This window comes from Brassica napus, chromosome A5 (assembly GCF_020379485.1).
Source record: "Brassica napus cultivar Da-Ae chromosome A5, Da-Ae, whole genome shotgun sequence".
Taxonomy (NCBI): Eukaryota; Viridiplantae; Streptophyta; class Magnoliopsida; order Brassicales; family Brassicaceae; genus Brassica; species Brassica napus.
Window position 1 is genome coordinate 28809201 of NC_063438.1, and position 13608 is coordinate 28822808.

At 40.4% G+C, this 13608-nt stretch overlaps 1 protein-coding gene, 1 long non-coding RNA gene and 3 pseudogenes across 3 annotated transcripts; 1 reads left to right on the forward strand and 4 right to left on the reverse strand.

Moving 5' to 3' along the window:
* Positions 1 to 501: 501 nt before the first annotated feature.
* Positions 502 to 1610, reverse strand: LOC125609187. The gene is made up of 2 exons (XR_007339611.1): positions 1389 to 1610; positions 502 to 830 (listed from the first exon to the last, which is right to left on the reverse strand). It is a non-coding gene; the product is annotated as an uncharacterized LOC125609187 (long non-coding RNA).
* On the forward strand, positions 826 to 3902 carry LOC125575204 (annotated as a pseudogene).
* A 33-nt stretch (positions 3903 to 3935) lies between these two features.
* Positions 3936 to 5598, reverse strand: LOC125609186 (annotated as a pseudogene).
* Positions 5599 to 6871: 1273 nt separating this feature from the next.
* On the reverse strand, positions 6872 to 8684 carry LOC125609188 (transcription factor TCP13-like). 2 transcript variants are annotated; one of them, XM_048780291.1, is made up of 2 exons: positions 8423 to 8684; positions 6872 to 8206 (listed from the first exon to the last, which is right to left on the reverse strand). In XM_048780291.1, exons 1-2 carry the CDS (start codon positions 8446 to 8448, stop codon positions 7267 to 7269), a joined length of 966 nt encoding a protein of 321 aa, XP_048636248.1. In that variant the 5' UTR covers positions 8449 to 8684; the 3' UTR covers positions 6872 to 7266. The 2 variants fall into 2 exon arrangements, with proteins under 2 accessions (XP_048636248.1, XP_048636249.1); XM_048780292.1 differs by having other exon boundaries at positions 6872 to 8216; positions 8423 to 8683.
* A 593-nt stretch (positions 8685 to 9277) lies between these two features.
* LOC125609189 lies at positions 9278 to 12296 on the reverse strand (annotated as a pseudogene).
* Between the last annotated feature and the right edge of the window lie 1312 nt (positions 12297 to 13608).

Below are 13608 nucleotides of genomic sequence, written 5' to 3' on the forward strand. Positions count from 1 at the left end.
CTTACTAATAGTAATTAAAAATTTAACACATATGATTACAGAAAAATACAAATATCATTACAAAGAAAAATATGAGACAGAAAATTAATATTTTACAATAAAATAAAACAAAAAATATACCCGCCCTTTTAAGGGCGGGTCAAAATCTAGTTTAAAGTTAAAATACCCCCTCTATCAATTTTTATGTTATAACCAAATTGTTTCTTAATTATGCTTTTAATTATACATAACATAACAGTGAATTATCAACTGCTAATCGATAAAAGAAACTCAAATGACTGCTGAGATAACTTTCAAAAATATGATTTTTATAGTATTGGATTATTATTATTATTAGCAGTAGTAAATTATTCATCAATTTACTATTTTACACCAACAAATTAAGATAAACGAAATCAATAAGCATTTAACTTTGGTATAATAAGTTAGTCTTGTGCTCTCATGTGCAGAACTTTCATCGTAAAGAGGGGAACCAGATTCCTAATTATTTGCCAAGCAGAATTTTTCAGAGCTCTGACATAATTGAAAGAATATATGATAAATACAAAATTTGTTACATGTATATAACCTTACATGTTAACACATGTACATTCTTACATTATATATGCTTCAAAGCTTTCCGGCGACAGTTGTATCTTTTGCCTTTAAAGAAACAAACCTCTTTATCAAAGAACTAAAACAAAAACCTTTTTTTCCACTTCTCTTCTTTCTTCTTCAAGGTAGCCTCCAAAGCAAAACACCAAAGAGCCTAATCTGTTGTCTGGTCATAACTTCACAAGAAGCTCCTTAATGCTGGCTTCTTCCTGTCCATTTCTTCGTTTCTTCTCCATCTGAAACACACACAAAAAGAAACGCTAAATCCAGAACAGAGGAAGAAGACGAAGAAATTGGTAACTGCAACAACAGAGTTTATGAAAGTTCGTTTACTTAGTTATTTCTTTTGAGATAAGGAGTTAAGAAGAGGAAGAAGATATGTCTGCAAAACTTCAGTATAACTTGTCAGATGAGAACCCAAATCTGAATAAACAGTTTGGATGCATGTATGGGATCTTTCAAGTGTTTCACCGGCAACAATATCCGGCGAGACCAGTCTCAAGCGATGTGGAAAAGTCTCTGCCTCCAGGTAACTTAAATTCTCTCTCTTTCTAAATCTCAGTCTAGTGTTTAGGACCACAAAGAATAAACAGAGTAGTTTCACTACAACCAAAAACTACGAGTTAAGAAGTGGCTCATTTTGCAGGAGAAAAAGAAGGAGATTGTCGGTGAAATTAATATGGAAAGTGAAGAAACGGTAAGAATCTAAACCAATTTGTTCATTCATCTCTAAGAAATGAGAATTCTGAAAAAGAAAGACTAATAAAAAAACAGAAATTGCAGGGAAAGAGTACCAAGAAGAAGAAGAAGTCTGCAGTGAAAGAAAAGCATAGAGTATCTTCCGAATCCTCTTCACGGCCTTCCTTTTCGTCTTCTCCACGCTCCTCGAGCTTCTCGTCTACAGAAGTCAGTACCACGGCTTCTCAATTCGACCAGCCTGGAGAGAAGCAGATCAGAGAACAGCCCAATGCTAGGCCTATGATGCCATTTGATCTGAAGGAGCTTGTGAAAGGCTCTATTAATAGAGAAATGAGAACCAGAAGTGAAGAAACAGCAGCCTTCACTCAGCAGCAGCAGCCCAATTCAGCTAGAACTAGTTCAAATGAGTGGAATGAAGGTAGTGGAAGGGCTTTGAAGTTTAAGGAAAGCCATAGGCTGTCTTACGACGAGAGGGAGATGAGAGACAACGGATACAAGACGGACTCGAAGTTGAAAGAGACACCTAGGTTGTCTTTGGATAGTAGATCAAGTCCTCCAGTGAGTCACAGGAGATCGAGTTCGAGTGTTGTTGCCAAACTGATGGGGCTTGAAGTCATTGCGGACAATTTTGAAACCGAGCAGAGAAAAGAGAACCTGTTTTGCGACTCCCCAAGGCCACAACCAACAGCTCTACAGAGATCTAGAAGCGTTGGTTCCATCAAGAAGATACTACCTGCTTCTTCTAAGTTTCCAATGGAACCAGCTCCGTGGAAGCAAATGAAAGCAGGAGACGCTGCACCGACGGTTTATGGAGAGATTCAGAAGAGGCTTACGCAGCTGGAGTTCAACAAGGCGGGAAAAGATCTCAGAGCTCTTAAGCAAATACTTGAGGCTATGGAAAAGACGCAGAGAACTCACCAGCCAGTTCCAGCTGCAACAAGTCCAGCTATGAACTCTAAATCTACATCGATCGTGGTAATGAAACCAGCGACTCCAGTTTCCACTTCCTCGCTGCAACAGAAGGCCGCCTTGCCAAATGTCAATGTTGGCAACACCAGAAAACCTCAAAAGTCACCTCGGGGAAGCAGAACATTGATTCGACCAAGAGCACTAGCCCAAAACCAATAAGGTCGAGGCAAACTTTGGTGGCTAAGTCAGGTAAGAGCCAACAGCAAAGCGTTAGCCCAAGAATGCAGCCCAAAAAGCTCGGGTTTGAGAGGCAGTCGCGACCAACTACTCCAAAATCAGAGCCAGGCAAGATCCAAAGGCAGCTAGGTAGTAGACAGCAAAGAGAGTCAGTCTCACCGAGAAGAAAACAAGGGATAAAACCTCGTAGTAGTCTTCAGCAACCTGATGACCGATTAAGCGATGCGAGCAGTGACTTGAGAAGTTTAAGATCTGGTAGCAACATAAGCTTGGGATCGAATGGTGACATCGAGGTTACAAGCAAACACCGGGTGGAGAGAAACTGTGACTTCGCAGAGGTATGAAACAGATCTATTTCTCCCTTCTCAGTTAGTTCATTAGCTGAGTCTCTTCTTTTTACTAATGCAGAATCCAGACTTTGGAACCAAACAAGACAGGCCATCTCTTAAACCTCTGAAAGTTACTGTTGAACAACCGAGCCCTGTTTCAGTTCTTGATGCAGGCTTCGACGAAGAGGATTCACCGTCCCCTGTGAGGAAGATATCCCTTAGTTTCAAAGGTAAGGCACTTGCAAGGATTCACAAGGTTTTGGTTTGAGTGAAGTCTCATCTTTTATTGTTTCTCTTGCCAGAGGACGTTGCTCTACGTTCTGAAGAATCTATGTGGATAAATAAGCCTAACGGCGTCTGCAGATCCATACTATTGCCTGAGAATAAGGGTCCAACGCAGACAGACTCTGATCTCCTCGAATGCTTCCCTGATGAAGATGCAAACTTCAAAAGCGGCGACCACAAGTACATCTCGGAGATACTGTTGGCATCAGGGCTTCTGAAAGATCTTGAATACAGCAAGATAAGCATCCAGCTGAACCAAGCACGTCTCCCTATCAACCCTGGACTGTTCTTCTTCCTGGAACAGAACAAGGCCAGCAATATGACTCCAATATATAATACCAAACACCGAGGCAGGGAATTCAGACAACAGCAAACAAATCTGACTGAGAAAATCAGGAGAAAACTCATCTTCGATACCGTTAATGAAATTCTAGCTCAGAGGTTCAAAGGTTCTGCAAATCCAGTTACAACAATGGAGAAAAAATTAGAAGCGGAGGGACTTCTGCAGACACTGTGTTCGGAGATTGATAGGTTACAAGAGAACAAATCAAAGTGTATCTTGGAGGATGACGAGGAAGATATCATATGGGAGGAACTGCAATGTCAAGGCATGAATTTGAAGGAGTTTGAAGGTGAGAATCCAGGGATAGTGTTAGATATTGAGAGGATGATTTTCAGAGACTTGGTTAGTGAAGTTTGCTTCTGTTAATTTAATGGGTATCACTTAGAATTGTACATGGTTTCTGGGTTTTCAGCCTTGTTTCTTCTCTTCCTACTTGATTGTGTAACAAGCATATATATACAGGTCTAATTAATAAAGTAAAAAATGCTAAGAGCATAGTTGGTCAATCAGAACAATTTTCATTAGGAAATGGAGTTAAAGGCTAAGCAATCTTTTATTTCTCCATCATATCAAATTAGTACAAATTCTTACCCTAAAAGGTAATGTATCCAACTGCAAACGATCACTAAACTCAACAGGCAAAGCTATTCTGTCTACATGTACTAAATTGACGATGATACCTATTTAACATCTGAGACGACAGTTCCCAAATCAATCCTTTCGGTTCCTAACTTTTTCTCCCTCTTGTCTCCACCTTCTTGAAACCACCCCTGTTCCTGGACGCTCCTCTTTATCGCCAAACACGAAGGTCTCTTCAGAGTTCCAACCTTGAAACGTAACAAAGTTTGTTGAGGTCTTGCACCATCTTTCTTCTCTCCATCCTCGGATTCAGCAAACCCGTTCTCCTTGTTGATATCATCTGACGGAGTAGATGCCTCAAGAACTGGGATGCGATGGTTGTTGCTCATATTCTTATCAGGGACGTGGTTGATGCTAAGCTCCACAGGGCCGAACACAGGTGACACTTCCTTCTCCACGAATCGAAGAGGTGCGGTAAGAAATGGATTACCTTCCACTTCTTCTTCTCCTTCTGTTGATTTTCTAACATCATTTGGAGACTTGAGTACTTCTAACCCACCACCATTGAAAGAATGTTGTATACTCGGTAACGATGGCCCATTTTCTTTACTCCCAACTTCTACTTCGATTGCGCCTGCATTAGCTTCCTCTGATATATGACACGATTTGGTTCCGGGAAATGCAGGAAGCCAAACCGGGATGTGTTCATCTGGAGGTTCTACTCCAACCTCATAGAAACTAGGAGCAACTCTTTTCTCTTTACTAATTGGGAAACGAGGGAGAGCATAAACAAACGGCATCTCCTCCGCTTCTCCTGTATAACGAATAACATCCTTGACTACACTGGAACCAGCAAGACAACGATCAGTGTCCGAAACACCACCAAACCCACACCAGACCCCAAATCCTCTAACGCCTGAACAACATCCAGAGAATTACCCTCTACTCTACCTGCCACGTTAGCATACAGCTTAGCAGTCTTCCCAACGCTCTGAACATACTGAACCGCTACACCGGTTAGCTTATCAAGAGCAGATTCTTGAAAAGAGCTAAACCTAAGGCCCTCGCGTGTTGTCTGTGATTCCTGATAGACATTAACCTCAACACTCTCGCAAATCTGAGCCACAGCCATTCTTGCAATGGCGTAGGCGAAATCACTGCCTTGAAAAGCTTTCTCTTGCCCTGTGATTCTCTGCTCTGAGTTCTTCCACCTTCTCCAACTCCATTGCTCATATTCAAACTCTTTTACAGCTTCACCCAATGGAACCATTTTTGGGACGATAAACCAAGGCAACACGCATCCCTCTCGGAAACACACAAACCGAAAGTTCGTTACTTTGGCACCTAACAAACGATAAAAGAAGATTCCTTTAGTGAAAATTGAATCCAATTTTCTGCGAAACCCTAGAAACTTAATCGGGTCCAATTGAGCTCAACAAGCCAAACTACGAGAAGAGTAAACCAATCCGATTAAAGGAAGTAGAATTCTTACCGGAGAAGAAACTTTCTCCATCGTAAACGTCCAAATTCACCGGCGAAGAGGAACCGACTAACTTCGGCAGCTACCGGCGGCGAGCCCAGTGAGGGAAAACTCTAGTGAAGAAGTGAAATTGAGAGAGGAACGCGCAGAATTTAAGGATTCGAACGCGATTTAGAATAAGTTCGAAGTGTAAAACGCTCTTCACGATCCAGAGAGAAGTAGAGGGAGTGTAGGAGGAGATTTGAGATTTCGTCAACTTATAGACCAACCGGGTTTTATAGACGCAAGCTTTTTTTTTTCTCTTGAGGAAGTTAAATTACTAACCGAATTATTTTAATGGTTACAGCGATGATGTAATAACTATTGTGGTTCTATAGTGTTATGTATACAATTATTGCCAGAAAGGCAGAAACGATAATATACTTGCCACATACAATCCATAATTACAATTTCCTATAGTTTACTTGGGCTTTCTAGCTCTCGAACAAAACCTCAATACAATGGGCCCTTATAGAGTAGCCCAATAACTAATGTAAAAGAAAAATGAATAACTTATAGGGTGGCCCTTAAAACTGCTTTCATTCTTGCTAGTTTTTTCTTGTCAACTATTCTTGCTAGTTTCCGAGTGAAAGTTAAAATGTTTTAGACTTCACTATGATGATAACAATCTCTACTTCTACACAGCATATATAAAATATATTTTATACTCGTTTTAGAAATTTTCACACGTATATCTGTGTACTATAGACGCTGCATGATGGCTAGAGCGACATGGAAGCTTTTTGCAGAAAGTATGATTGAGATATGACAGTGTCACAGAGCATTGGATCGGTAGCCTTTTTACTCTATTCAAATATCAAAGATTGTACACATATTTACATGCTTTTGTCTGCAAACTTTTTTGTTACCCCTAGTTAATTATTTCCTCTTACTCCTTCGTCTTACCTGGCCCTTTAAATATAAATAAACTTTAATTAACAGAAGAATAATCTAATGTTTACAAGCTTTTTTCTGTTGTGTCATACGTACATAGTATCTTTACTTTAGCCTATTGTTCCACAAACAAAAAGACTTTAGCCTATTAAGTGCATTTGGGTTATAGCATACAAATCCGACGAGAGCATTGACTGAGCGTGATCTCAACTTCTTAACGCAATTATTAACTAACAACACCGTCAGTCTAAATGTGGCCTACTATGCTAACTAATGGGACACTTAATTGTGTGCTCAAATCCGTTCACAAAGAATTTCTGTTTGATCCCCTGAGTCAAGCATTTTATCACATAACACACTATAATAATGTTCGATTACATTGTGCATCAAATAGGAAACATAATCTCATATGCGATACATTCTTTACCAGCTGAGTCAATAGACTATAGAAAATATTACAAACATTCACATTATTGTGCAGTCTCTCCATGAATCTAAATTTATTTAGCTTGTTAGTTTCAAAAAATGTATTACATTCCATATACTTATAGAGTTATACAACAAATAAAAACTAAATAAATTAATATTTAATGTTTTATGTTTTGTGTGTACTCAGATCCTATGAAGAAGATACACGTAGATGAGAAATTTCTAAACACAGGTATGCATATTAGTAAATCAAATAATCAATTATCTGTTGATTTAATATGTTATCTGTTGAAAAAAAACGTTGAGTCGTATATAGAAATATATTAGGAAAAAGGTACACCATTAACTACCATATTATTTTTGTTTGTGTCTCTTCACTTGTGAGCACATCAAACAGTAATTGTTTCCATAATCTAATTTCACATCGGATTCTTACTCCTTCAGTTTTTCTACTTCCGGTCGAACTGGACCGACGGCATCGGGTTACTATAACCATGCAACAAGGAGTAGAGGGTCGAAATGTTTTGGGAAGATGAAGAACTACCCATTAATGGCATTTGAAAGTGGCTTACCATTTGCCTTGGATCTGTTGTCTCCATAGTCCTCGAACCAGCTGATGATGATGAGGGAAACAAAGATTGTATAGTAGTTGTTGTTGATGATGTCGTCACTGGACATACCAAGAGCTGTGATTGAATTGGGACAATACTATGAAATTGATGTTGATGATGGGGATAATCTGCCTGAAACCTCGTATGTTGTTGTTGATGCTGTTCCATGTTTTGATAGGTTCCATAAGACCCAATATGATTATTGTTGGTTTCTTCACGGCTAGTAGTAGTATTGGACTCTTCTACACATCCATTAATTTTAAAACCGAGTTGGGTCGGATCTTGACCCGGTGGTTGACTAAGATTCAAGAACGCCTGGTGATGGTTGAAAAGACTGAAAGTTTCCGGCGAGACGGGCAAGGGAGGAAGCTCATCGATCTCATCTTTGGCTGCATTGAGCAACCAGTCAACGGCTTTGCTAGGCTGGTCAAGGCCGAGACGTTCTTGAAGATCATAAAGCTGGATAGCCGTGGGGACTGATAATCTCACGCGTCTGTCACGTAGACCACGCAACGTACACACTTTGCTGTGACGGTCTTTGCCTCCAAAGGCACGTGAAACCCTAACAATCCTTGGATCCTTCGATTTCATCCACGACGACGAAGAAGAAGGAATCGAAGTTGGTGGCTTCTTAATAACGGGTTTACCACTGGTGGCTACGGCTACGACGACAGCTTCTTCTGAATCTTCTTCTACTTCTCCGTTACGTCTTGTCCTAGTCCCGCCTGAAACATCGTCGTTTGCATCTCTCCAAGGTCCGGTATTCATAATACTAGTACTGTTGAGATCTTTAAAAACAATTTAATTTAAAATTTCTAAGAAAATCATATTATCCGTTAGGGTTTCTGATTTTTTTTTTTTGTAAACAAGTGATCGTAATACAGTGAAACTCACGAAATAAAATTATAAAATAAAATTATTTGAAGAAAATTAGGGTGAAATAATGATTTATTTATAGATATTCGTTCACGAAAAATGAGATGTGTTTGCTTACTTGAGTTCCTGAGTCTGAACGGTCATGAGCTTGAACAGCAAATCTAGGGTTTTGCTATTTGATAAAGCGAGTAATAAGATGATGATGAAGAAGAGGGACTGAATAAGGATGAGAGATAGAGAGAAAAAAAGTATTTGATTCCGTTTTTCTTTTTCAAAAGCATGAATAAAATGAGAATATGAAAAGAAAAAGAAAATAAGAAAGAGGTAGATGCTTTTGGAAGTGAATATGAGAACCCTACCAGTTTCACAAGCCTCCAAAGTTTAGAAGAATTGCGACTATTTATGCTAAAAAGCTATGGATATGGTAGAGCCACGTGGCAAATTTTTCGCTATCCCTCGAACGGAAAATAAAATAAATGCTTTGATTAATCAGTCATATTCATTTTCATCTTTAATATTATGGATCATATCATATCTGTAAATCTATATACGGACGAGAAAACACAATTCGGATATCATATTATCCACGTATAAGATATGAACGGCAATCATAGTACGGCTAAGAAGAAGATCCCAAACAAGCATACGTGAAGATAGCAAATTATTAAACATTTACTAGGTCAGTTCCCGGGCTACGCCCGGGTTATTTTCTAAGAAAATTTTGAACCAAAATATTATATTAGATGTAGGTATTCTTTGTTTGAACACAAAAAAATGTGTTGGTAATAATTATTTTTGTTTGGGATGGAAGGATTGTGTGTTATAATATGTCTGAAAATTTGTAAGTAAAAGCCAAAAAAGCAAGTAGTAAAAGCAGATTAAAAGCCTAAAAAGCAAATGTTTAAAAGCCAAAAAAGTAGTAAGTAAAGTAGATAATGGAGGAAGCAGATTAAGTCTTCGCAGATCCGATTGTTTTGAGGGTCATGAGAAAGAAAGGACCTGAAATTGGATAAGAATAGTTAGTCAGCAAACGTTTAGTTGAATATTGTGGTATTGCTATTAAATTAAAAGTTTTGTACCTGGCGTAGGTGGGGTAAACCCATGTGTAAGTCTCTTCTTTATTGGCTTGTATCATCGCTGGGTCGATATTTTCGAGGTTGTTAATCTGTGAATATAATATGTTATCAGATTTCTGAAAAAGATTGGAGTAAAAAATAAATTATTTAAATTACCTGTCTCGGGATGAAGGCCTTTGAAGATTTCTTTGTAGACTATGTTCTTCACTTTCAGCTGGTGTGGATCTTCAGTTTTGATGATCGTTAATCCTGCTTTGCTTGTGACACGGGAGAGGGCCACGTAAAGTTGACCATGAGAAAAGACTGGCTTAGGCAGGTATAAGATGACCTCTTTTAAGCTTTGGCCTTGGCTTTTGTTGATTGTCATTGCGTAGCACAATCTGATAGGAAATTGCCGCCGACGTAATGTGAACGGTAATTTCGTTTCATCATACAAAAGCACAATTCTTGGGATTAAGACCTCTTCTCCAATGTGGGATCCAGTGATGATTTCGGCCTTCAGAACGCGTTCACCAACGTGGGTTAGGATCATCCGAGTACCGTTGCATAATCCTTTTTTCTGATTTATGTTTCTGAGAAGCATAACTGGGGCACCAACTTTCAGAGTAAGTTTGTGCGAAGGCAAACCCGAGAATTCCAATGAGTTAAGATACTCAATGGAGTATAGTGTATCATTTGATCTGATGTAGTATCTGATAACTCAAAGCTGTCTGAGCTGTAGTAATCTCTTGATACCCCGTCGGTCCGTGAGATGGTATAAGCATTGATTTCATCAACGGTTTCGTTACGGGGTGTGAGGATAGCTTTATCGGTGTAGGAAGTCTTGGAATTCATAGGGCTGCTGATTTGTCCATATGCAGCATCAACAACTTCTTTCAATGGGTCAACAAAACTCTGACAAATCAATGAGTCATCGATATCTATGAGTTGGTCATTGTACCCATCCCCCTCATATTCTTGTTCTTCTTCTAGACGACCTTCCCCGACTCTGAGAAGCCATTCAGAAAACTCTTTCTCATCCTGATTGACTCGCATATTTGTTTTCAAAGAGAACTTGTGGCAGCTATTCCATAGATATGAATGGCTTATCGAAGCTAGTACAGTATCAGCTCTTCTACCTTGCGGAATGACTGGTAGGATCTGTCTGAAATCACCACCTAACATAACTGTTTTGCCACCAAAAGGCTGATTCTTTGCGGGTGGATTTTTGATAGACAGAATATCCTTCAACGACTTGTCTAATGCTTCGAAAGCATGTTTGTGTGTCATCGGTGCCTCATCCCAAATTATGAGGTCTGTTTCCTCAATTAACTCAGCAAGCATTGTACCTGGTTTGATGTTGCAAAGCTTATCTTCGTCGAGCTTCAATGGAATATTGAAGCGAGAGTGAGCTGTTCTCCCGTTTGGTAGTAGCAATGCGGCTATTCCCGAAGAAGCAACTGGTAGAACAATTTGTTTTCTTGACCGAAGTCTGGATATAATAGTCTGGTATAGGAATGTTTTTCCTGTGCCCCCTGCGCCATATACAAAGAAAAGTTTTCCTTCTTTCTTGTCAACCGAGTCTAAGACTGATTCATAGATTGCAAGTTGCTCAGCATTGAGCAATTTGTATTGATTGTCATGTCTTAGTGTTTCCTCCGCAACATCGTAATCCATTTCTTGGTTCCACAAACTGTTCCCCAGTTCCTTGAGCAAAACATGATTGATCTTCGGCATATCCTTAAAATCGTTTAAGGAGCGATCTTGCATGCGCATCAGCTTTTCAACTTCTATCAATGTGTATTGCTCGAGGGTACTATCGTCCAGTTCCAGATTCGCGTGGCCTAAGATCCTTTGCCTCTTGTGAAGTATGTCCTCGCTCATTGATTTCCATGAGTGTTCCCATAGTCCTTTAGGGCTTGCGACGAAGCAGTTGTTTAGGAATGTGACAAACATATCACGAAGCTGGTATGGGCTGGCCGTTCGAGCACCCTCCGACATACTCTCGAGCCATTCAACATCGTCGTCCAAAAGGCCTCGTGCTTGGCAAACTGATTTGAAGTCCGGGTATTTAACGTCGTTGTATGTTTTTAGCTCGTCGTAACTTCTAGGACCCTTAATCTTATTAATGAGGACCCTCAGGTAGTATCGATCGCCTGCCGAAGGATGGACAGCTACGACTCGGCCAATTGTTTTTCCTCTCTTACGCTCAGTCCACACTTTAGCACTGTTGTTCCAGACAAAATATTCAGGAATCTGCACATATGTCAGTGTTCGGGCAAACGCTGACCTTCTGCATAAAACCATCCACTCTGTGAACATCGTCTTCTCGATACCCGGTTTGTGGATTACCCGACCGAGGTTGTCTGTTGATTTAACCGTAATATTATGTTCGCCTTCCAAGTGAATGATAAGCTTTTCAACTGACGGCTTTCTTTTGTGTATGTGGAATGCGAAAGTCCGCCACATAGACTCACAAGCTGATAAATATCGGGCTTCAATGTAGTCTTGGATCTCATTGCGTTGCCTTAGGACTTTCTCCTTTGATCCTCCGGATCCTGTGGCGTCGGATGTAGTTGCTGTATTTCCTTTCTCAATAACAGCGGTTGCTCGGTCAACGCCCTTGGTTATGTACTTGAATAAGTATTTCACCGCGCTTGTCCGATTACACCATTCAACATTAATATGAGCTTCGTACTTCTTCAGAAGGTTAATGTTATGAGGCACGACGAAAGTGTTGTCTAGTACAGCTCCAGACTTAACTGTACCCGGATCTTTGTTTCGGCGTCGACGATATAACACATACCCGGATTTGTCAATCGAAGTGTTGTCGTTATTCGGCCGAGGATACTTTTTCGTGCACACATTGTTTTCCATACATGGTGACTTCGGATTGAAGTGTCCACATGGACCGTGGATCATGTGTTTCGTGACTAAGTCGTAAGCAGCTGGGTCTTCCTCTTTGTGGGGAGCTCGGCCGAAATTATTTCATCCACTTCTTCTGCACTTGGTGTTCTGGTAGAATTTCCTAACCACAATAATATATGTGCATGAGGGAGACCTCTTTTTTGAAACTCTATTCGGTGGAGAGCTGCCTTATATGGCTTGAAAAAAGTGCCTGCTTTGAAATCCTTGAGCAGTTGATCTAGCTTCATCTTAAAAACCCGACATTCAATATCCGGTCTATCATTAGGAGAATCTCCACCGTATTTCTGAAGATGTTCTTTAATCTCGCTCCAGTTTGGATTGGCGTCATCGTGATAAACAAATCTGGATTGCCGAATTCCCTGCAAATAGCCATAGCATCGTGGTATTTCTCAACCAAGTACCGGGGGCCTCCGGTGAAACTTGGTGGCAGTATAAATCTCTGGCCAATAATTTTAGCATCAGTGTCACCTTTACTTACAGCATCAAGGACATTGCTGTAGAGCTCAGCCCGCAAGATTTCTTGGTTATTTCTCGCCCACCTCAGTCGGTCTTCTTCAATCGCTGTGTAAACGTCCACAATAAACTGATGGAGGAGACGACCGCCTTTAATCAACGTCATTCCTTGGTTAGGACGTGTTTGGATTAGAGAAGCGTAGTATTGACGGATGGTCACGAATTGCCTTGTTCTTGAAGTGCCTGTCTCAAGATGCAGGGGAATTTCTGGGTGAAACCCGTATTCACCATACGGAAACAAAAGAGGGTATTGGAGGCTCATATATAGAGGGGATCGTCACGTATCTGCTGCAGAGTGTCAGATTGAAACTGAACCACTATATCTCGTTGTCCAATTGTTGATGTTATATCCCCCACAATAAGACCTGCCACCTCGCTTGTAGTTGGAAGATCATATTCCTTCCCCTTCCCTTTATCTTGGACTAACCTAATAGTAAACTCTGACCAACGCTTTCGTAGTGGTCTCGTGCACGACGAAAGATCTTTGCCAGACAATTGTTCTCGTCAATCATCTCGATGAGGAGGGCTAACGTTGGCTCATCGAGGTTACCTTCTGCTGAGGTTGCCCCATCGCGTTTAGGCGGTTTTGAGTTCGTTAGCCGTTTCAAATATGTAAAGCTGGAGATATTCTGGGAGACAGCCTTGTCGTGGTATGAGGGAGCCAATTCTGTGGTGGTTTGACCTTGGATCCGTATAGTATAAGGACCAGGTGCGTGGACGACACTATAATCCATTTTCATTCAAACGGAGGTAAAAGCAAAGGACAGAATTATAGACTCGGATAGTATCTCGAAACCATCTGGCTGAA